Source organism: Orbicella faveolata, unplaced genomic scaffold (assembly GCF_042242905.1).
Source record: "Orbicella faveolata isolate gen_17 unplaced genomic scaffold, um_ofav_v1 contig_2, whole genome shotgun sequence".
NCBI classification, from domain to species: Eukaryota; Metazoa; Cnidaria; class Anthozoa; order Scleractinia; family Merulinidae; genus Orbicella; species Orbicella faveolata.
This window is the reverse complement of record NW_028301547.1, coordinates 1,745,583-1,769,501: the sequence shown is the minus strand read 5'-3', so window position 1 is coordinate 1,769,501 and position 23,919 is coordinate 1,745,583. Positions and strand designations below refer to the sequence as shown.

At 41.9% G+C, this 23,919-nt stretch overlaps 2 protein-coding genes and 1 pseudogene across 3 annotated transcripts; all 3 read right to left on the bottom strand.

Annotated features, from left to right (window-relative positions):
* Positions 1 to 3,305: 3,305 nt before the first annotated feature.
* Positions 3,306 to 6,804, bottom strand: LOC149111578 (cysteine and glycine-rich protein 1-like). Its single transcript, XM_089289124.1, has 3 exons — positions 6,682 to 6,804; positions 4,290 to 4,462; positions 3,306 to 3,649 (listed from the first exon to the last, which is right to left on the bottom strand). Exons 2-3 carry the CDS (start codon positions 4,459 to 4,461, stop codon positions 3,552 to 3,554), a joined length of 270 nt encoding a protein of 89 aa, XP_089145250.1. The 5' UTR covers position 4,462; positions 6,682 to 6,804; the 3' UTR covers positions 3,306 to 3,551.
* LOC110057062 (choline dehydrogenase, mitochondrial-like) lies at positions 6,787 to 15,223 on the bottom strand. Of its 2 annotated transcripts, XM_089289097.1 has the most exons (9): positions 14,958 to 15,223; positions 14,088 to 14,157; positions 12,806 to 12,886; positions 12,418 to 12,682; positions 11,615 to 11,787; positions 10,763 to 11,268; positions 10,093 to 10,323; positions 9,395 to 9,596; positions 6,787 to 8,982 (listed from the first exon to the last, which is right to left on the bottom strand). In XM_089289097.1, exons 3-9 carry the CDS (start codon positions 12,882 to 12,884, stop codon positions 8,681 to 8,683), a joined length of 1,758 nt encoding a protein of 585 aa, XP_089145223.1. In that variant the 5' UTR covers positions 12,885 to 12,886; positions 14,088 to 14,157; positions 14,958 to 15,223; the 3' UTR covers positions 6,787 to 8,680. The 2 variants fall into 2 exon arrangements, with proteins under 2 accessions (XP_089145223.1, XP_089145222.1); XM_089289096.1 differs by lacking the exon at positions 14,088 to 14,157.
* A 1,421-nt stretch (positions 15,224 to 16,644) lies between these two features.
* Positions 16,645 to 20,759, bottom strand: LOC110058495 (choline dehydrogenase, mitochondrial-like; annotated as a pseudogene).
* Between the last annotated feature and the right edge of the window lie 3,160 nt (positions 20,760 to 23,919).

Below are 23,919 nucleotides of genomic sequence, written 5' to 3'. Positions count from 1 at the left end.
AAGCCTTAAAACAGAGAGAATGTAATTAAGAGAATAAATATTATGTTCAGAAGTGGTAGTTACAGTTATGTTATGGAAGACTTCCTTAAATTCTCCCTGTAAGCCACCTTTTTAATGGATCTGGAATATTGCTGGCCCAGAACTAAACGGGGTGGGACTAGCAAAGGGACAGTTTGCAATAAATAAAGGTTGGATTCGATTCATTTTACACGTATCAGTTGTTATTTCCTTTTGGAAAAGTTGATTCAAAACACCGAAATTATTTCCTCTTCAAAATTTAAGGTTATTTCGACCAGGCTCTGAAAGCTCAAGAATTTTACAACTCCAAATACAATTTCTAGTTGTAAAATGTATGCTTGGTCAAGCCAGCAAGACTGATTTTATTTTGGGAAATTTTCAGAGTGATCATCATGCTAAATTACGCAAAAGGATAATAACGAATGACATTACCTCTATTTCTTTCAAGATGTCTGAGTTTCAAATACAGAACAACAGTTTGAAAATGAACGTTCTGGCAACTAGAGACCTACATCCCCCCCCCCCCCCCCCTCTCATTTCGCTGCTCTAACGTCTTAAATGTCAAATTCGCACGTGTTATTTAAAAAAATGCGTATGGTCTTAACACTCATCTGTGAAATGTAGGCAAATAAGTAAGTACTTGCTTGCTCGGGGTGATGCGAGAGGTCAGAACCACGTTTTACAGAATGGCAAAAAATGAATTTTGCTGTCTGTGTATCCTGAAGTGTGTGTGTTTGTTTTCTTCTGCAGGCTGGTTTCTGTATGATAGCGTTGACCGCTGCGATCGCTGCAAAAAAAGGTTCAGCTGTATGGGCACCAGCCTTGATTTTGTTCTTGATCTGAAAGCAAAAAAATCCGAGGTAATTTTTTGCCGTTTGTCATAAACGTCATTACATTACCTGATTGAGAGTTAAATATGGGCGTTTACGACAAATGATACACGTTAACATTGCCCATGATTTTCTTTTCACGCTTTTGCATCGACCACCGCGATGGCCTTTTCCCGGGGGAGGCTCCCATATAAAAAGAACGGGGCTTCACGTCGTACCTCTCAGGGTATTCATCCTCAAAAGGTCCCATAGCAGGGGCTTTCGTGGTACCTTAAGAGTACTGAGCTGAAAAAAAGTCAATGTCAGTACTGTTAATGTGTCCTTTTTTGGGGGGGAGTCCCCTCTCCGGGCGCATTTTCACGTCGGGAATAGAAAAAAAGAAAGATAATTTGTCAGGGCATTTTTCACTTGGCTAAAAAGAGAGGTCGCCAGCGCTATACTCTGGTGAGAAGTCAAGGCGGGACTCAACCTAAAATTCTGAAAGAAATTCGAAGTTTCGTTTTTCGCGGAACTCGAATCTTAAGGTATTGAAGTTTTATTTTGACAAATACTGTCACTCTAAGTTTATAGCTCGTTTTCTCAAAAAGAGTTGTTTTCGCCTTCGAGAAAAGATATCTTGAGAAGGATTTATTCAACTGAGCTAAAATTTTCAGGATTTGTTGTTCTTAGTACGTTCTGTGGGATACGCATAGAACTTTTCCATGCAGTGCATTCTGTCGAAGTTATGTGTTGAAACGTACGCTACATTTTCTGTATCAGATTTAACTGGTCATCATTTCATCTGTTTTTAACTTTTCAAAATTCTCTACGCTAATCACAGCAAGCTATTTGTCTTCTTTTTTAAAATTTAAAAATTATTCCTTTTGATCAGTTCTTGTAGGAGTTATCTTTTCTCAAGTAAGCCCTGGCATTCCCCAGCAGGTGGCAGATTTAATCAGCCGGTGTCAGGTTACAATACAGTTATAGGGTACACAAATATTTTTTCCGTAATTTTTCGTCTTTAAGCTTTTTAAAAATGTATAGTTTGCCATGGTTTGGAGTTTGGAGTTTTCCAAGTGTGACCCATTTTTCAAGGTGAGACCCATTTTTCCAATTGTGACCCACTTTTCCAAGTGTGACCCACTTTTCCAAGTGTGACCCATTTTTCCAAGTGTGACGCATTTTTCCAAGTGTGACCCATTTTTCCAAGTGTGACCTATTTTTCCAAGTGTGACCCATTTTTTCAAGTGTGAACCATTCTTTCAAGTGTGACCTACTTTTCCAAGTGTGACCCATTTTTTCAAGTGTGACCCATTTTTCCAAGTGTGACCCATTTTTTCAAGTGTGACCCATTTTTCCAAGTGTGACCCATTTTCCAAGTGTGACCCATTCTTTCAAGTGCGACCCATTTTTCCAAGTGTGACCCATTCTTTCAAGTGCGACCCATTTTTCCAAGTGTGACCCATTTTTCCAAGTGTGACCCATCATTCAAAGTGTGACCTATTTCTCCGAGTGTGACCCATTTTTCCAATTGTAACCCATTTTCCCGGGTGTATTGACTACATTTTCGCGAAGCTTGAGGCACAGAGGAGATTATTGACGTTGAAAAGAAAATTACAAGAGCAAAGGCGACAACTCTATTCCTACGGCATTCTAGATAGGTAAATTGTTTATAAGTCTATCTAAAGAACACTGTGGTAACTCGCACGAAAAACTTTGTTCAGTGTCATGGAAGCCCGTGTCTATCAAAGACGCAGGTATAAGAAGTGTACAGGTAAAAGTGCTAAGCGGTTAATTAGATAGCAGAGGCATCTTCGAAGATTCATGTCTATTTTTGCGGTGCGTTTAGTCGACACATGTCACTTTGGTAATTTGCCCCGACTGTTTATCGTTTTTTATTACTTTTATGCCCGAGGTGCTAGTCTTTTCTTCACCTGGGATAATTAAAAAATATATATCCATCCATAGACTTTTCATGGAGTCCACGCCATTTTTAACTTTTTGCGGTGGAATCGTTTCGATATCAGTCCTGGGATCCTTTGCGGTCCGGGGATCATTTGCGGTCCAATTTGGGGATCATTTGCGGGCCTGTACAGAACTCTTCTATTGGTGGCTGGTTTTTGCCATTTGTACAATTTTAAATGAATGTTCCACTGAGAAAACAAAACCAAGAGAAAAAGAGGGCGTAAGTTTCCAAAGAAACTGTGGTGCTGCGTCGGTAGGGATTATAACAAGATAATTTGGTTTTAACAACTGGGTTGATAAAGCTTTCGAATCTCTTTACGGTGGCCAATTCACATTATCAACCCAGTTGATAAAATCAAATTATCAAGATAAAAAGAGTTCGCAGCTTTTGACGTGAACTGTTCTCGTACCACGAAGTTTATGGGCTGTACGTTCAGGTCTGCGACAACATCTTCTGAACCTCCCTTCCCCGCCTCCCTCCCCAGTAAGCTACATCAAAGATACGAAAGTACGCCATGTTATTCACACCTTTAATGAGAGACCAATTTCTTTTTTCTTAACCTACAACATACTCTTTGCCTTTGTACGGAATGAGCCTTTCCTAAAGATTCCACCTAGTTATAACTGTACGTATAATAAAACCTTTTTACTTGGAGATTTCAAGAAGAGAAAATACACTCAACTAATATAAAAAATAGACAATTTAGTGTTATTGTCTATTCCATCGTCCATAAAACAGGAGCTCCATCGGAGGTGCTTTTATTTTCCGGTAAGCGTCAGGGCCCCTGCTCCAGCACCATATCCGTAACCTTTAGGACCGAACTGCCTGCCATAACATCCTTTGCAGTAGATCTCGGCTGTAGAGAAAAATCACTTGTCAGTATTGACGTAAACAAATATGTAACTGACAGAGAACAGTCTTTCTTCGCCAACCTCGTTCCCAAGGATGAAGCCCTGGGAACGAGGATGGTTCTTCGAGCGCAAAAACAGTTAACATGTGTTTTGTTTTTCAACAGTGCGTGACTGGCGAGCTGTTAGTTTTGATTGGCCCCCGACCTTTCATGAAACTTTTATGAGGGGGGTGAAGAGGGGTATGCAAATCCGTCGATCCGCCAATATTTTCGTTCAAATCCGGGATTGCATTGTTTGAAAAATTTCTGTGGCATATTTTCACTGCCTTTCTCTACCTGGGCGGGTGGGGTATTCCTTCATATAAGCGTTAATGGTAGGTGTGCACAGCAACAAAAAGCAAGGGATTTTAAGTCGTTTTTGTCTGAAATAGGTTATACATTTCGTAGTTTGTACGCACTGGTTAGAATTAGGTATATTAGACTATCATTGTCATTCTTCTCTTGAGAAGTGATTTGTAATTAACCCCGGAAATAACATTGGGAATTCGAAGCCCTTCTCAAATGCTCACCTAAAGAGAAGCATAGATCATTGACAGGCAAAAGCTCGGTGCATGCGCGATTTGCATGAGATCTTATCTCCACTTACCATCGTGCGTGTTACAAGTTGTGCTATCTAACTTTTTGCGACATTCTTTACAAGCGAAGCACTTTTTGTGCCACTTGGATCCGGCGCCAATTATTTCCTCAGCCTGGTAGACTCTATCCTTGCACCGTGGACATCTGCCAGGTCCTTCGGCGAGTGTCGACTTCGGAGGCATTCTGCACAGGAGACGAACCAATAAAACGTTAGAGGAATAAGGATGACAGGACTGTTAATGGCGGGATGCGGGATAAAATTATTCCGGTGGGAACGTGATTTGATCATTTTAACAGACGGGATACGGGATAGTTCTAAAATTGACGGCGGGATGCGGGAGGAAACAAGGAAAATCACACGTACGTTACAGACATGATTACGCAGAGAACTGAGACTCTAACGAAGCGGGATCGAGATACATATTCTGACTTGGGCGGGATGGCGGGACGGTTGCGGGATACGGGATGACCCTTAAAGAGTGTGTCACGGAATTTAACCAAATTCTGACACGAGAAAACGGCCACCGAACTGAGTGAAATATACAATAACAAATTAAAATAGTGAAGGAACATTTTAACAACAAAAAAATACAAAAGAAGGTAACGGATGGGCAAAAATTGAAGAAGAGTGAAACGGATTGTGATATGGGTTTTGAAAAACTGTTAGGCTGAACAGTTTTCAAAGCTGTTATCTCGCGTTTTGATAGTAATCTTAACATAAAAACGTCCGGAAAAACACATTTGTTTGTAAATGAAGCTATGGTTTTGTCGTAAATTACGCAAGATCAGATAAGATCAATCGAAGTAAATTTCATGTCAAGTATTTGACAAAACGTAATAAAATGGAATAAACTCAGCAATGAAACAGTCCAATGCACTGAATTGTTTAAACAACTTTTTTTTTATTACAAGAACATAGCTAGACGAACAACGCCAGGCATGAGATGAACTCATTTTAAAATAACCTTAACAGCGTTGAAATACGATCCTCTAAAAATTAATTATCATGAATTGTTCATTCCAAATCGGTCAAGCGTTTTGTTGATTTGAGTCGAGTGTGCTACTTGACGAAAAGGTTGAAAGCTGACACAGGGAAACTGCCAGTTTTGTTTTCCCGAGAATCTCCGTCTTTTCCGAAATGGGATAATATAGAGCTAGAGTTTAGTGTGAAGCAATAAGGCAAGAAGAAGTCAAAGTAACCTTTTGTTAGGGGACCTTAGGGCGAGATTTAGATTTACCCATTGCCACGTGACCAAACAATTGACATTACTTCTTTGTTGTCTGACGAATCTTATCTTTGGTCACAGGTTACGGACACCGCCTCGCATAAACATGAAAGAAATGTCAACATTACGGCTTAAAAACATCTGAAACGAAATTTTCCATATGAGAGAAACTATCTCCCTCCATACGTATTTCAATCGCGTTTTACTGATGTTTTTAAAAACGATATTTCACTTGAAATAAAACTGGAATGGAAATCAGAGGACCTAACGCAAGCAAAAGGCTTTTTTGAGCTAAAAGGCCAGACGTAGGAAATGATATTTTACTTCGTGTGGATATCGAGGCACGGAGAATTTTTTCAAACAATCTGATTCATTGCACACTTTAGTTCGATTGTTCTCTTTGATCAGAGAGATAAGGGAATTAATTGTGGCCCTTGCAACAATTTGTAAACTGTTACCAATTAACATACTATCAAGTCATGTACTAATGGTTCGTGTGGTAGAAACCCGGGGGGGAGGGAAGGGCACTGCCATATATGGGCTATATAGGTATGTGCCGCTGTGAAGGGTATGGTTTTCAAGCAGTTTACTCTAGGATAGGGTATATAAATTAGAGAGTTTGGGTCTAGAATAGGGTATAATTTGTCACAAAACTGACTAGTTGGTTGAGGATTTTATCTAGACTTAGGAAACCAGGAGTTGTCACTCAGAAATATAAAAAAATCGAATCGGCAAGTTTAAATTTACGCAAATCAGCCTCAACAGTGTCGATAGATGGGGGGATTTGGGGAGTTTACTCTAGTATAGGGTAGCAAAATTCAACTGAACTAGCTCTGGTATAGGCTAAGGCTTCCAGGGTCCCAGCGGCACAACCCCACCCAGAAATTCCCAAAGTACCCCCCCCCCCGGGGGTAGAAAAAAATAATTTGCTGGCAAATTTGTTCGATTAATCTATCCAGTGAATGCTTATAATTCGTGTCTTCCTCGTAAAAGACCGGTAAGTTTGGCGGGTTTAATAGCTCGAATGCGCAGATGTTTAGTCTTTGCGAGGGAACAGCTCACGTACCAAGAGCTAATTAGTTGCTCCAAGACATCACTGTTGTTTGCATCTCATTGGATGCGAGGTTATTTTAAACAGTTTGCTTGTGTCTAGCTTAGATGTAACTGCTTACTTACGTCTCTTGTAGTAATTCGAGGGAAATCTGCAAAATACTCCCAAAAATCGCAAAAGGATGGGAATTTCTTGTACGAAAACACTTTAGCACAACGCCTGCAACAATGGACTACGCAAATGAAATATTTATTGCTTTCAACGCACCCAAAATACCCTTGGTTCCGAGGGATTATGGACCATCTCTGACCATTTGTCTCACTCCCCGGGGGTACTCCCTTATATGGGCTACGTAGGTATGTGCGGCCCCAAAGGGTATGGTTTTTCAGCCGTTCTGGTCATGAATAGGGTATCGATTTTGGTCTCAAATAGGGTATGGTTTTTTCACTCGTCTTGAATTGGGTATGTTTTTTTAGAAGAAGCTACTTTTTCATCATTATCGACAAGACCATCATCGAAAGCCCTTCAAAAATTATGTTTAGGGCAACTGTGCCAGCCGAAACGGTCATAAACAGGGTGCTGAATTTTGGTCAGGTCATAAATAGGGTAGGGGAAAATCGCAGATTTTGGTCATAAATAGTGTAAGGGTTTTGGGAAGTGGTCCGCACACCCCCACCCAATTTTTCTGAGAGTACCCCCTGGGTGTCTAACAAAGTTCATCAAATATATTTGATACGATGGCAGGGTCATCAAATGCCTCACACGTCATGGTTTGTTCTAGAAGAAACGTCTTCCTCCTTAAAAGGAAAGAAAATTCTTGGTATGAAGTATTTTAACGTGAAAGCGAATCGTCATTTCCCCCTCCAAATTTGATCGTTTCGACTGATTAATTGTCAATCATTTGTTCAACAGAAGAAATCTAGTTGCCTTAGCAACAAGCGATTTTCGAATTTGTTATTGTAAATTTTAGTTTTTTGAGACCATACGTTCGAAATAACTGCTTTTAACTGAAAGTAAGTCCAAAGTTTAATTTGAGCCGTAGGAAAGTTACAGATTACAGAGCGTGAAAGATATCAGATTTTCCCGGGGTAACTAAAGTCACCTCAAAATGAAGACTGTATTGGTAAACAAAACAAAATTATTGGAATTCAGTCCAGCTTAGGGTCTCGAGAATCCGAAAATAGCTCGTTCCACTATCGGAGGAAAACTCTCTCGACCCGGCCACAGAAAGGTCATGGATGTAGAGTCAAGTTACTTGTTTTTCTTGAAGTGCTTTCATTAAAAAAAATGACACTTCGCCATTCTGTTGTCGTCCAGTCTTCAAGTTTTCAGTTGCAATGTTTCATTGTGTTGTATTGACGTGTAAAAAGAAGGAAGAGATTTAAGTCGCGCCCCAGATAAACACGTTTCGGTATTTTATGGAATGGAAGTACGGTGAAACTTCTCCGCCACGTTGGCCGCAGAAAAATAATCTTACCAAAAAAGGGAAAGCCAATGTTCGTCTTGTTCCTGCGGCCGGAAAGGTTGAGCCCTGAAATAATTTGTGTTATCCAAAATTTGTGTTCACACCATCATAGCCTTTAACTAATTTTCAATCTAATTGGAGATATTGAAAAGCGACTGTCAAGTTGTATCAATATCTTTCCCATTTGCTGACTTTCTATATTTAAGCAATAGAGCACGTTTTCCGTGTTTACATAACCTCATCTAAACACGAGGAGGGTTGGGAGAATTCGAGACAGTTATGCAAATCCGAGACGTATAGTCGAAGGTTTGCATAACTTTCAAGAACTCTGTCAGTCCCCGAGTGATTAGATGAGGCTATGTAAACACGGAAGAGTGCTCTATTGCTTTTATAAAATAATTCTCGAAGAAAAGCGCGAATCTAAAGCGTCACAACCGTGTTTACATACTCTCATCTAAACACACGTATCGACCAATGAGAGCACGCGTAGTAGGGTCCGTAAGGCAGGTTTGTTTTGCGGCCCAAAACGCATGTGGCTATCTTGCGCGCTCGGTATTACGTCCAAAATGTAGGATTTCAAATTGCCCTCAAAAGCCAATAAAACTACTGTAGTGAGTGGGGGACTTTGAAGAATACCACAATACAGTTTCAGTGGGAGATCAGGACACGCCATAGACGGGTACATGTTCCTTTGGCAATGGCGATTTCCCTAAAATGCAGTCCGCTGCTTTTTCCGCGATCATGATCGTGGCCGCATTCAGATTACCGCTGACTACACTAGGCATGACAGACGCATCCACCACCCGAAGATTGTCGACTCCGATGACTCGCGTGTTCTTGTCGACAACAGCCGTCGGATCATCGTCGGCTCCCATCTTGCACGTGCCACAGGGATGATAATCTGTCTTGGCATATTCTCGTACGAAAGAATCTATATCGTCTTCTGTTTTACAAGTTGAACCTAAAAGAGAGGTATGTATGTTATAAGGGTGAAAACACAGCAATCCAAGAGAAAAAAACGAGTTAGACCAAGTACGTCAGATATGTAAAATGTGAAATGTTCAGATCGCGGGAATAGGCCAAGTTTCTCGGAGGTTTCGAGTCCATCACGAATAAATCGAGTGGCAGATTTAGAATGAACTGAGTCCCGTCTTAGCTCTTTGGCTTAAAGGTTTAAAATGTCTTGAAGACTAGAGAAAAATGCAAAACGAACATTAATAAATTATTGAAAAGCAAACAATTCTATCAAAAAAAAAAAAAAATGCAATGATAAGAGGCTCGCACAATTTTTTCGAAGTATTAAAAAGTCGAGAATGTGATAAACCATAGCACATCTATGCAAAGCAACCCATTACAAGTCTTTCATCACAAACCTGGTCTCAATTCTTTTCCTCTGTAAGGTTCAAAGGCCTTTTGGCTGAGCACGTGACGCGCTATTCGTACGCAGGTCCTCATGAGCCGGCGATCGCTGTCATGTGTCAGATAGTTTGGCTGAATGACAGGATGAGTGAGTGGATCACGTGACCTCAGCTTGACAAAGCCTCGGCTGCTGGGTTTAAGTGTTTCAACACAGAGCTGAAACGAAACAAACAAAAGTTGTTACGGAAACAGTTTCTTGGAACGGCAAAGAAAAATATCAACAGGTGTTTCCACATCGATGAAGGGACAAGGAGTTTTGTCGGTGCCCGCGCAGGCTAAAACGGTGCCTCCAGTACCTCCTTAGGAGCGTCTCAGCTCACCTTGCGAAGGGAGGCGCGATGTTCAAGCTGTTTTTTCGTTCAGTCTTCTTTTGCGATCCCATGCGCGAACGACCGCGTGAGTGGTCTTCACGAATGTGAAGAAAATACCGTAACTGGCCATTTAAGCAGGGTTACTCTGGCGCCAGGGTAACCCTAGTGCTCAGCTATAGGGATAGCCTAGTGCCAAGGTAACCCTACCTGACTTGTAAACACGTCTATGAAAAAAAAAAAAGAAGAAATGTGGGAGTGCTAGGGTAACCCTCTTGCTGAGGTAACCCTAGCAAAAGGCTTACCCTACCTCCTTGTAAACAGGGCCTCAGTGGACAATGTACCTGGTATCCGTGTTGGATCAAATCAGATTCGCCTGCTTCTCTCATGACAACAGGAACAAATTGTAACGCTATATCCGGGTGCGATACACCAGGGTCACTTTTGACGAAGCCACCGCTTTCAAAATGGTTTGTGGCACACGTTCCGTTCTTGAACAAGAACCACTGTGCTCCCGCCAACACCTTGTTGTGAAGTTTAAACGCGCTGTTAAGTGTTACTGGCTGGAGGCATTCCTGTTTTAAGAAGTAAAAATGATTAGAAAGAGACCTATGTCGCTTTCGGGCCACTGGAGCCCACTGCTGCAGGTGCATTGCTACTCTGCCCTGAGTGGATTGCTAGTTCATTAAAGGCTACTGCTTTTCAGGTACCCCTAGCTAACAGATTGCTGTCAACTGTTCATGTCTCTGCGTGAAGAGAGGGATTGTGAGAGCTAAGTGTCTTCCCCAAGAACACAACACTATGGTCCCTGCTTGCGCTTATACCCGCGTCAGTCAAATGCGCTAAACAGTGGATTATTGTGACTCTTATGACAATGCACCCCGATGCGACTTCATTCGCGCAGATAAAAGATATGTCTCTTGTAGTCGTGACAAGACCGACCAGTCAACTCAACATTAATCCACTTGCGTTGTAGAGCAACTAGCGCGAAAGATCTAAAACAAACCTACTTACAAATTGAACATACACTTGCACGTGATCTTGCAGATTTTTTCCTACTCCTGGTAAATTAGCCACCACAGGTATTCCCAACGCTTTCAAGTCGACTTCATCTCCAATACCAGACAGCATGAGAAGCTGAGGAGAATTGAACACCCCGCCAGAAATAATCACTTCTCTTGAAGCGCGCACGCGTTTCGTGGAGTTCCCCGCGCGGTATTCTACCCCGATAGCTTTGTCCTTGTCAAACAGCACTCTGTTTGCCAGCGCCCTGGTTTCCGTAACTAAGTTACTCCGTTCCAGAGCGGGCTTTAGATAAGCGGTCGCAGTACTCCAGCGTTTTCCGTCATGTACGGTACGATCTAGCCGCCCAACTCCTTCCTGTTGGTAACCGTTAAAGTCGTCTGTGAATGGATAGCCGGCCTCGGTACCAGCGGCGAGGAAGACCTCGTGTAGGGTATTGGAGGATGTACCACGTGACACGCGCAATGGACCGCTTCCTCCTCGGTACTGGCTAGCACCTAGACAAAGGATATTACACTGAGCGCGGCAGACAGCTGAGGTCAATGGTTAACTCTTGTACACTGTAATTAGGTCATGATCTCAGAGTAAGAGAACAGCAGAAATTTTTCAAAGGGGGAACGGAAAGCCAAATGAGTGGTAAGGTGGCTAATCACTGATAATTTCGCCATTAGGGAGATGAAGCTGGGCTGGCGGGAGGTTCATCACTATGGGTTTCTTTCAGATGAGACTTATATAAATCATACGGTTCAAAATCCAAGAACACGAAACCTGAGTATGATCAAACCTGGGGTCTGTACGCATCTCTAGAGACAAAGTCACTGTGATTCCCGTGAACAGACATACCAAGCTCATAGGTTTCTGATTTCTTGAAGTATGGCAGACAGTCGGCGTAAGACCATCCTGTGGCCCCTTCTCTGTCCCATCTGTCAAAATCAAACGCATGTCCTCGCGCGTAAATCATTGCATTTATGGACGAAGATCCGCCCAATACTCGACCTCTTGGATGGTACATGGTCCTGTAAAATGCATGATGGAAAACGAATTGATTTCTAGTTCTGCAAAAGGCATTTGCCGAAGAATTCAAGACGTTTGGTCTTGTAACTCATGTATTGCTCGATCTTGCTTCGCTGCTCGCTACTTTATCAGGCAGGTAGCTGAGTCAAGATTAGGCCAACCTCGTTCCCAGGCTCTCTCCTTTTCCTCCCTTGTTGACGGCAAGAGAGGAAATGAAGAAAAAAGCTGGGATCGATGTTGTGATCGGACTATTGAATATTGCATATTGATTACATAGCTCTACAGAGTCTACATGACTGAACAATAATCAATGGAGGGTCCTGAAAGGGCGGAGTCAGGGAGGGGGGTAGAGGGATAGACTTTTCCCAATCCAAATTTTGCCCAAATCTCCTTTCCCAGCCTATATATTGTTTTTGGCCAAATTCCTATCCCATTCCCATCTTGTTTGTTTGTTATTTCCAGTCCCAGTGACCCAAATCTGATTCTCCCAGTGACACAATAGGCAAATCCCAAGTCCAATTTTACTCCTTCATGTCCCTCTCAAGACAGTCAGAAACACTTCAAGGATGTCATCAGTTTGTATTTTATGGCACTGAAAGTATTTAAACCCAAACTGAATATACTGTTATTACCTATTTTGCAAATTTTGCTGAGGTTCTGATGTGTAGTACCAGTTATGGCTGTCGCTGTCTAAGTTATACGACACTGCCGCTGGCATCTGGATTCTCCATGAATTGTCCTTTGGTCCAGCTTCAAGGAGAAGCACCTTTAAATCTGGATTGTCTGAAAGTCGATTGGCTAGTACACAACCAGCAGATCCACCTCCAACAATGATGTAATCATGGGTGGAAGAAAACGATATAGTTGACTTGAAACTTTTTGGTTGCACTTGGCTTGCTAAGTGAACAATGACAAATCATTTTGTTTTAGTAAAGGTCATAACAATTTCAGTACTATTCTCCCAGCTAAAACAAACACAAATAAACAAGCAAAACTGACAGAGAGTGATAATAGACTGACCCCTTGAATTCCAATCAAGTGATTTTCTTGATATTTGTGCTCTGTGAGTAAGCCTCAAGGAATACCTAAACATGGTCATGCCTGCAAGAATTAACAAGATTAAGCTATTAAAATTGCTTTTAATCCATATCTGAAACCCTGCTTAAATAAATAAATAAATAAATAATAAATAAGTAAATGAATGAATGAATGAATGGATGGATGGATGGATGGATAGATGGATGAATGAAATAAAATAAATAAATATCTTAGTTGACCACTCCACCAATGGGGCTCTTCAGGGCTAATGACACCAAATGATGAAACAAATAATGCAAATGAACATAACTTGGTTAAAAATCCAAAATGGTGGGAGGCAGACCAGTTTGCTATTTACAAGCGTGGCCAAGGAGTAGAACTAGGGCCTACTGAGAAACAACTCTAGCTTAGTGGTCAGAGAGGGACTTGAAACAGCGACCTTGGGATTTCAAGTTAGGCACCCTAACCACTTAGCCAGGCTGCCCCCTGCTTAGTCTATGGATCAACATAATCTGTCTGTTATTATATTTCAACTAGTCTGATAAAGTAGGTAATATCACACTGTGTTATCAGTGGTGCAACCATTTCCTTACAAAAATATAACTGAAAATCTAAGCAAGATTCTTGGTGATTTTTTGGTCTCCAAGAAAAGACTCTCACTCTGATTTTGGTAATTTTGTCAAGATCTCCTCAATGACAGAGATCATCAATGGCGGATCCAGACCTTGAGCTAAGGGGGAGGGGGGTTGTTTCTTTTTGCCCTGCCAACTTTTCTTCCTTCTGTGATTACTTCCTTTTTTACTCAAAATAGGGGGAGGGTGGGCCCCCCGAGCCTCTCCCCTAGATCTGCCACTGATCATGGCATGATCTTTATTATTATTATTTTCACATTTCTAAAAGATAATCTTAATCTATCCTCCTGAGATCTCAACAATCTTGTCAAGATTTTAGCCAAAATTTTTATCAGCAACTGGATGAGCAATACATTCATGCAAGCTGCTAAAGATGACAAAGACAGAGTTATTTTTTCATATTTTACCTTTCATACAACACCGGCATACTAATGTAAGAAGGTAGGGATGCCGTCTCCTTCTACTGAGCACTGACAGGGATGTGCAAAGTCAATAGGCTGGAGGGGGGGTGGGGGGGGGGGGATCTTGCTGGTGGCAATGTTGATAGAACTAAAACAGTTCCATAACAGTTAACATTACTGAGTTTGATAAAGCTGTGCAGGTATTTTTGTTTGGTTTATATTTCCGCCTACCTCTTTTAACGCAAATTCCATTCTCTTATTGGCTACGCTAGTCACTATGTATTCCGTTGTAGTGGGTGGCCTAGCAGAGTGCGGAAGATTTGGATAAAGTTTTGAACGACTAGTAGATTTATACCCCGGGGAAGGGTACTTTGGGAATTTCTGGGTAGGGATGTGCGGCTAGGACCCTGGAACCCTTAGCCTAACCCAGAGCTAGTTCAGCTGAATCTTGCTACCCTTTACTAGAGTAAATTCCCCAAATCCCCCCATGTGTCGACAATGTGGAGGTTTATTTGCGTAAATTTAAACTTACCGATTTAATTTTTGCTATTTTTGAGTGGCAATTCCTGATTTCCTTAGTCTAGATAAGATCTTCAACCAACTGGTCAGTTTCGCGAAAAATGATACCCTGTTCTAGACCCAAATGCTCTGATTTATATAGCCTATCCTAGAGTAAACTGCTTGAAAACCATACCCTTCACAGCGGCACATACCTATATAGCGCATATATGACAGTACGCCTCCCCAGGGATTTATACTAAAACAAATAGATTATTCGTTCTCAATTTCTGCCCCGTCATCAAATATCACGCGATACGATCATCGTATTATCATGTACTATAAAGCTGTTGCTGACCCTCCACTGTGCATTACCAATATCAAAAATCATTTTCAACATCATTATTTACTCTAAAAACTAGACCATTTCTAATGTTAATGAAAAATTTGTTCCTGAATTGGATATGGTGAGGGACATTAGCGCAACATTAAGAGCATGCAGGTATAATAAAGGTTAAAATTTTGGGGGTTATGTGACTTCCACGCCAGCCAAGTCACCAAACGCTTGTGTAAAACACAATAATACAATATTAGAATACTTACCAGTAGCATAAGTCATCACGTTCAGTGAAGGACTGTTCTTGGGCTCACTGCTCGCTTTGTTTCTTTAGAGACCCGCACAGACTGTCACGCCATGTTGATGTCACGGACTGTCAAGATGCATTACATTACTTTATTTACCCTCGGATTTCAGAGTAGCTTACGCAGCTAATATCTCCGAGCATTCAACCATCAGATGAGAGATAGACCACCACACCGGGAACTACGTCCCCTACTCTTTTCGATCAGATGTCAAGTCTCATGCGCGTTCCTCGTTCCCAGGGTCTCTCTTGGGGCAACAGGAAGAGAGACCCTGGAAACGAGGTTGTCTTAAATAAATCGTTCTGGTAAAAAGGTATTTTAGATAGTAAATTTCAAGTTATGAAGAGAGGAATTGGTATTTGATACTCCAAGCACGCAAGGGAGAAATGAAACGAGATCTAGTAGTTCCCAGTCTTTCCACGCAAAGTCTACATGGTACCGTCAGGGGAGTGTGTAATTCCCATACTAAGCCTATGTCACGGCATTTTTACAGACCGGTCTATTTTTAGGCTTCTTTTCCTGCAAAATAGCTCAGTTCCGGTCTAAATGGGCGCACATCGGTAAGGAAAAAAAACAGGCGGCCTAAGGTGGAAATGTCGATCTGATAAAATACGTCTTGCTTGCTTGGTCACTGATTGTGTTTGGTCACTGAGGTTCCTAAGGGGGTCTGAATTCGCGGTAAATTCAAACTAAAAATAGATCGGTCTGTCAAAACGTCGTGACAGGAATATGGGGTAGTTGCACGCTCCTAGTGATGGGTTCCTGGTACCGTAAATCCTCGAAATAGAGTCCCCCCTCAGATAGGCGTCCCTTGGAAAAAGCGCGGCCCCTCTTACCAGCCAAAATCTAAAATAAGTGCCTCCCCTCGACTAAGCGCCCCTGTCCCCTCCTCCTGTTTAATGGAAGAGTACTGAGACAACAAGGAATGTATAGTTTTAGTCGTGTTCAATCACAAGCAAGTGATTGTCGACTCATTCAAGCACTGCGAATTGACCGTCGCAACGGATGGCGGTGAAGATCTGCTGATTCATTGCCTAAAGCCCAACCAACCTTGTGCAACAGGCCTAGACCGGCTAAAGGTGTCATTTTACGTAGTTCGTAAAGAGAGACAGGATCTCTCTGAGACTTCTGAGGGACTGACACATATATGTATAACAAAAAACCTCGATCGGACCGCGATTTCGGAAAAGCACTTGACTAAGTGCCTCCCTCGAATAAGCGCCCCCCGTCTTCTCCTAAATTTGAAATAAGCGCCCCGGGCGCTAATTCGAGGATATATGGACCTTCTCCATGTCAGCTGGATGACGCCATCTGGCAGGCAGATCCTTAATTTTTATTTTCAAATTTAAAATTATCACAGAACTGTTTTAGTCGTGGAGAATCGTCCCGTAGGACCGGTTAGTAAGTTTTGAAGTAGCTATAAGTACTTAAATGTTGGCGCGATTCTGACATAAAAGCAGATAGGAGTAGTCTCCAGTCTCCACCCACACCCACTCGCCATAGTGAGTAAACCTTAAAAAGGGGCGTGTCCAGACTAAGCACGTGATCCTCACTACACTAGGAGCAAGTTATGCCAAGAATGTATAATGGTATTAGACCGGTTAAGTCATTATCCAGTGGATGACGTTATTTGTTGTTATAACATGTATTCTTTTTTTTTTTTCCACCCTTTGAGCAATCCAGTTATCTTTTTCCAGAGAGCATTGATTAAATAGCATTGAGCTGAGGCTGGGTTAGTCGATGCCAAGCGTTACCCTAATATGTTAAAACTCTAATTCTGGTCGCTAGTAACCTAAACAGTGATATAAGACTATCGTATTCACATCCACGTAATCTATCTTTGTCCCATTTCTGGTGTCTTGTACACTGGCGCATTTGATTTAGGCAGTGGTGAATTTCCTAGGATGATATCAGCTGCCTTCTCCGCCATCATAACAGTTGGTCCATTGAGATTTCCACTCACAATACTTGGCATGATTGACGCGTCAACAATCCTAAGATTTTCCACTCCGAATACTTCTGTTTTGTTATTAACTACCGCCATTGCGTCATCTTCGGCGCCCATCTTGCAGGCGCATGATGAGTGATAAACAGTGTCAGCGGTCTGTCTTACCCAGGCATCGATTTTTTCATCCGTTTGAACGAGGTCACCTTAGAAGGTAGAAATGCATAAAGTGAGAGTACTGGGTAAAAGCGCGTTAAACGGTCTTCTATGACCAGCAAGAACCAAAAGGGTTGAAAACAGGAGGCCATTTAAAAAAAAAAACCATACCATTAACATTGTGGCTCGTGTACAAACTACATTTTTCAGTACATTGTTACAACTCTCTTTAAAGGTACTTTTCTAGCTCACCATAAACACGTACAAAACACCATTTCACTTTTTCTGTGCCCATTAGGCCATTTCCGAGTTATCTTTTGCCTCTGTTTCAAAACGAGTCTTCAATTCGTGCAAACCCTGTCAGCTCAAAATAAGTTTGATTTACACGAAAATGAAGCCGTAGGGGAACACATTTTCACATGAATGGTTTCGCACCAGAACCTGGTCTTGACTCAAAGGCAAAAAGCTTCAGAAATGACCTATTGCAAGAAAAAATGAGACGCTGTAAAGGAAATATGATACCTGGCTGTAATTCTTTGCCGCGAAAATGATCCAAAGCCTTCTGGTTAAATATTTCTCTTGTGAGCCGAACAGCGTCCCTTAATTCCACTTTGTCTTGTTCAGTGGACAGGTAGTTCGGGTTGATAAGAGGATGTTCATATGGATTCAAAGACTTCAACTTCACATATCCACGACTTGTAGGACGCAACGTGCCAGCATGAACCTTATATGAGGAATACATAATTAGAGGAGCAGCGTTAAATACGTTACACTGGCTTTTCAAAATTACTCACGGTAGCCACAGCAAGCTTGTAATTATGTCGGTCCAGTGTACTTAAAACATGCAGAATACAACGCCGTTTGTACTGTAAAACAATTCAATTAATTTAGTATCCGGTATAGAATTTTACAAGTGAGTTGGCCTAACTTAGGCATGTGACAGCTTATTTAGATCTATTTACAACAACGCTTTTTTTCACCGCTCTACAACGCCTTTAACAGGTAGCCACGAGCTTGTTCTACACGACAAAAAGGCTATCTCTTTGTTTTGATGTCACATGGGGCATCATATCACATAATTAAATCAGTCATCTTTTAGTTACTGGAGTGATGTGATAGTGTAAATTGAAAATCCTACGCCGGCGCTTACCTGATAGGCTTCTCTCTGTACAGTCACTCTGCCATGATCATTATAAGCTAAAGGTATAAACGTGGTACTGGATATCAGGGTGAGATAGGCCTTCCCTGCTGCGGATAAAGCCACCAGCCTCCAGATGTGCAGTGGCACACGGTCCAGTCCTGGCGAGGAACCACTTGACTCCAATAGGAACCATGTTCCACCACTTAAGAGAGCGGTACAAACTTAGGGGCTGAGTACATTCCTGAAAAACACAAGAACAGTGAAAATGTACACAGGCTTGTTGGCAGCTGAATGAATTACATGTCACGTACAATGCTAGGTGCTGATGCAATAATTTTTATTTTACACAGTCTATATACTACAAACCTGGTGGAAATACCTCTCCAAAAGTTGACAAAGTCGTTTGGAGCTGCACTTCTCGACGTACCTAGCGTCATTCGCGAGTCGTTTGTTTCCAACCTTCGTAGGGGTTTCTGACGTTTTCGTTCAGGACCATACGGTTGCTCGTGTAAGCTCGAAGTTGTTATAAGATATTACTATACTTAGGGTGCAACGTCATATTAATTTGACTAGTATGAAAGCCAAAAGAACTGAAACGCACGTGGTCGGAAAAATGTGGCTATGGGATGAAGCAAAAAAAATGGATGGTGGGAGACAGGAATGTGTGAACTGAAGTCATGTGTTCAAGTTTAAAAGTCTTCTGCTTCAAGAAAAGGAAGACTCAAGGAACTCTTAAATCAGGGCTACAAACCTGTTGTAAAGATACGTCCAAATGGTCCTGCAGATTGTACCCTACACCAGGAAGATGAACCTTCACGGGGATACCAAGCTTCTGCAGATCATTAGCGTTTCCGATCCCAGACAAGTTCAATATCTGCGGTGTATTAATCGCTCCAGAAGATAAAAAAAACCTCTTTCCTGGCCCTGACCCGTTTCAATTGACTTCCTAAGTGGTACTCGAATCCTACAGCACAATTCCTCTCAAAAATGATCTTGGTGATCATTGTACTTGTTTGTGCTCGGAGGCTTTTACGCCTCAATACAGGTCTGAGGTATGCATTTGGTGTATTCCACCGTACTCCTTTGTGAATTGTCATGTCCATCTAACCAAATCCTTCTTGCTGATAGCCATTCATGTCTTCTGTGAAGGGATAGCCGGCTTGGACGCCTGCATCAATAAATGCTTGGTATAAAGGATTGTCTAGTTTCTCGCCACGTGACACCTGGAGAGGACCTTCACCTCCTCTGTAATCATCTGGACCTACAGGAATTTAAATAAGTCATCTAGTCAGTTATTTAGACTTATTTAAAATCGTGCTGTGTGGTAAGCTAATTTTATCTTCCCCCTAAAAATCTGAGACTTGTTCTAGCTGCAGCTGATTCGGCAGGAGACAACTCAGATGTCTTTTCAGATGTCTTCATCGGTTAGCTGTCAAGGTGGCCTTTCTTGTGTCTTCAGGAGGAGTAAGTGTCACTGACTCAGATTTCAAAAATAATTCGACATAAAGTAAAGGTGTCCACTATGACTACTCTCTGAATTGGGCGCCAGATCAATGAAATGCAGTCTCTAATTTGGTGGTTGTCTAGTTAAGAATTACAATCTCACACTGTGGATGTAATGCGAAGGCTAACTAAAAACCCTAAAGGTTCATTTAGCCTCCAGACACATTGGAAACGAGGCGCGGGCGGTATCATGCCATCATCACGTAAATTCTTCTACATTGCAGAGCCACTAACTGCAAGTGTTTGACCTTTCCAGAAATCGTCTTGTTAGTTGTTGTTTTAGTATAAACTTCAAGCTACCAATCGTTCAAAACTTTATCTAAATCCAATGATCCTCTTCACAGACACCTCGAAAACACCAAGAAGCGGCCGTCATTTTGTTAACAAGGGCACACTGCTACATTACTCACTATCTATCACAGAATAGATAATGAGTAGCGTAGCCAATCAGACAACGGCATTCGTAATAGAACGCTAGTGGATTTATACTAACAGTCGATAATGCTACTCCCGCGATGCATGTCGGATACGTTTATGGGCTAGATTAAAGCGAATATCCTTGTCTAAACGAACAACCGCGTCGTCGGGAAACATGACAGTTTCCGGGCAAATCCTACGATCCCAAGAGCTTTATTCCTGGGATAACTGACAAACAGAACTTACATCTGATTCCGAAGAGCAAGAAAAAAAGATGTTCTATATCTCATTTTCATAAGCATGGTGCTACTAACCATGGAGAGACAAAATCGAACCTAATTCATGAGTCTGTGACTTCCTGAAGTATGGCCAACAGTCAGCATATGACCAGCCTTCAGCACCTTCCTTCTCCCAGCGATCATAATCATAAGCATGACCTCTGATGTACACCATGGAATTCAGTGACGACGATCCACCCCACACTCTCCCCCTGGGTTGGTAGATGCGTCTAGAAAAAAATGAGTTCTCGTGAAGACCAGAGTTTAAAGTTTAAATGTGACTTTTTCATGTAAAACTTCGAGCTCATATAAACATACTTCATTTGGGAGTCAAAATTTCATTAGTAGGACAATACGGAATCTCTGATGATCTCACATTACTCGCACAAGTTACAAGGAAAAATAGCAGCCGATCTCTAATTTTCCTTCCTCTGCTTTTATTACGGAACTAAGATGCGAGGGCTATAAACTAAAATTACCCAATAAGAATGCGTTGAACAAGATAACGTTATCTAAAGCTCAGCCCAGCCCTCTCATGAGGCATCTGTAGCCCATCAGGATAGCCATGACATTTACATGTATTTTAGCATCTGAAATTCAAATATCGTTCAGATTATAGGATAATAGAGTAATATCCTTGATAATTTAAGCCCTAGCGCAGTCTGTCTGTACCAGTCTCCATGATTATTTGAGTCACGTGGAGTCGATCGAGAGTTATAAGTTGCAATCGAGAAATATAAGTCGCTATCGCCAGTTATAAGTTGCGATCGAGAGCTACAAGTAGCGATCGAGAGTTATAAGTCGCGATCGCGAGTTATAAATTGCGATCGCGAGTTGTGAGTTGCGATCGCCAGTTATAAATTGCAATCGAGAGTTGTAAGTTGCGATCGAGAGTTATAAGTTGCGATCGAAGGTTATAAGTCGCGATCGAGAGTTACAAATTGCAATGGAGAGTTATAAGTCGCGATCGAGAGTTCTAAGTCGCGATTGCGAGTTATAAATTGCGATCGAGAGTTATAAGTTGCGATCGCAAGTTATAAGTTGCAATCGAGTTATAAGTCGCCATCGCGAGTTATAAGTCGAGAGTTATAAGTCGAGAGTAATAAATTGCGATCGCGAGTTAAGAGCTGCGATCGCGAGTTCTAAATTGCGATCGAGAGTTATAAGTCGCGATCGAGAGTTGTAAGTTGCGATCGCGAGTTATAAGTTGCGATCGAGAGTTATAAATTGCGATCGAGAGTTATAAGTCGCGATCGAGAGTTATAAGTCGCGATCGAGAGTTATAACTTGCGATCGAGAGTTATAAGTCCCGATCGAGAGTTATAAATTGCGATCGCGAGTTAAGAATTGCGATCGCGAGTTCTAAATTGCGATCGAGAGTTATAAGTCGCGATCGAGAGTTGTAAGTTGCGATCGCGAGTTGTAAGTTGCGATCGCGAGTTATAAGTTGCGATCGAGAGTTGTAAGTCGCGATCGAGAGTTATAAGTCGCGATCGAGAGTTATAACTTGCGATCGAGAGTTATAAGTCCCGATCAAGAGTTATAAGTCGCGATCGAGAGTTATAAATTGCGATCGCGAGTTAAGAGTTGCGATCGCGAGTTCTAAATTGCGATCGAGAGTTATAAGTCGCGATCGAGAGTTGTAAGTTGCGATCGCGAGTTATAAGTTGCGATCGCGAGTTGTAAGTTGCGATCGAGAGTTATAAGTCGCGATCGAGAGTTATAACTTGCGATCGAGAGTTATAAGTCCCGATCAAGAGTTATAAGTCGCGATCGAGAGTTATAAATTGCGATCGCGAGTTAAGAGTTGCGATCGCGAGTTCTAAATTGCGATCGAGAGTTATAAGTCGCGATCGAGAGTTGTAAGTTGCGATCGCGAGTTATAAGTTGCGATCGCGAGTTGTAAATTGCGATCGAGAGTTATAAGTCGCGATCGAGAGTTATAACTTGCGATCGAGAGTTATAAGTCCCGATCGAGAGTTATAAGTCGCGATCGAGAGTTATAAATTGCGATCGCGAGTTATAATCGCGATCGCGAGTTCTAAATTGCGATCGAGAGTTATAAGTCGCGATCGAGAGTTGTAAGTTGCGATCGCGAGTTATAAGTTGCGATCGCGAGTTGTAAGTTGCGATCGAGAGTTATAAGTCGCGATCGAGAGTTATAAGTTGCGATCGAGAGTTATAAGTCCCGATCGAGAGTTATAAGTCGCGATCGAGAGTTATAACTTGCGATCGAGAGTTATAAGTCCCGATCAAGAGTTATAAGTCGCGATCGAGAGTTGTAAGTTGCGATCGCGAGTTAAAAGTTCCGATCAAGAGTTATAAATTGCGATCGCGAGTTATAAGTCGCTATCGCAAGTTGTAAGTCGCGATCGCGAGTTATAAGTTGCGATCGAGAGTTATAAATTGTGATCGCGAGTTATAAGTGGCGATCGCGAGTTATAAATTGCGATCGAGAGTAATAAATTGCAATCGACAGTTATAAGTTCCGATCGCGAGCTATAAGTCGCGATGAAGAGTTATAAATTGCGATCGCGAGTTATAAGTTGCGATCGCGAGTTATAAAATGCGATCGCGAGTTCTAAGTTGCGATCGCGAGTTCTAAGTTGCGATCGCGAGTTATAAGTCGCGATCGAGAGTTGTAAGTTGCAATCGCAAGTTATAAGTTGCGATGGAAAGTTATAAGTCGCGATCGAAAGATGTAAGTTACGATCGAGAGTTATATGTTGCGATCGCGAGTTATAAATTGCTATCGCGATTTATAAGTTGCGATCGCGAGTTATAAGTCGCGATCGAGAGTTGTAAGTTGCTATCGCGATTTATAAGTTGCGATCGAGAGTTACAAGTTGCCATCGAGAGTTGTAAGTTACGATCGCGAGTTATAAGTTGCGATCGCGAGTTATAAGTTGAGATCGAGAGTTATAAGTCGCGATCGAGAGTTGTAAGTTGCAATCGCAAGTTATAAGTTGCGATGGAAAGTTATAAGTCGCGATCGAAAGATGTAAGTTACGATCGAGAGTTATATGTTGCGATCGCGAGTTATAAATTGCTATCGCGATTTATAAGTTGCGATCGCGAGTTATAAGTCGCGATCGCGAGTTATAAGTTGCGATCGCGAGTTATAACTCCCGATCGCACGTTACGTTATAACTCTCGATCGCGACTTATAACTCTCGATCGAGAGTAATAAATTGCGATCGCGAGTTATAAGTTGCGATCGAGAGTAATAAATTGCGATCGCGAGTTATAAGTTGCGATCGAGAGTGTGAATTGCGATAGCCAGTTATAAGTCGCGAGCGAGAGTTATAAATTGTGATCGCGAGTTATATGTTGTGATCGCGAGCGAGAGTTGTAAGTCGCGATCGAGAGTTCTAAGTTGCGATCGCGAGTTATAAGTTGCTATCGCGAGTTATTAGTTTCAATCGCGAGTTATAAGTTGCGATCGAGAGTTATAAGTTGTGATCGCGAGTTATAAGTTGCGAT

Bases quoted from the DNA above. Each gene is read 5' to 3' on its own strand.
- LOC149111578 (XM_089289124.1), bottom strand. From the start codon at position 4,461: ATGCCTCCGAAGTCGACACTCGCCGAAGGACCTGGCAGATGTCCACGG. The intron at 3,650-4,289 runs GTAAGTGGAGAT...TTTTCTCTACAG, and splicing joins AACTTGTAACACGCACGATG to CCGAGATCTACTGCAAAGGA.
- LOC110057062 (XM_089289096.1), bottom strand. The intron at 11,269-11,614 runs GTATGTCTGTTC...TCCTTTGTCTAG, and splicing joins ATCAGAAACCTATGAGCTTG to GTGCTAGCCAGTACCGAGGA. The intron at 8,983-9,394 runs GTTTGTGATGAA...CCTCTCTTTTAG, and splicing joins AGGAAAAGAATTGAGACCAG to GTTCAACTTGTAAAACAGAA.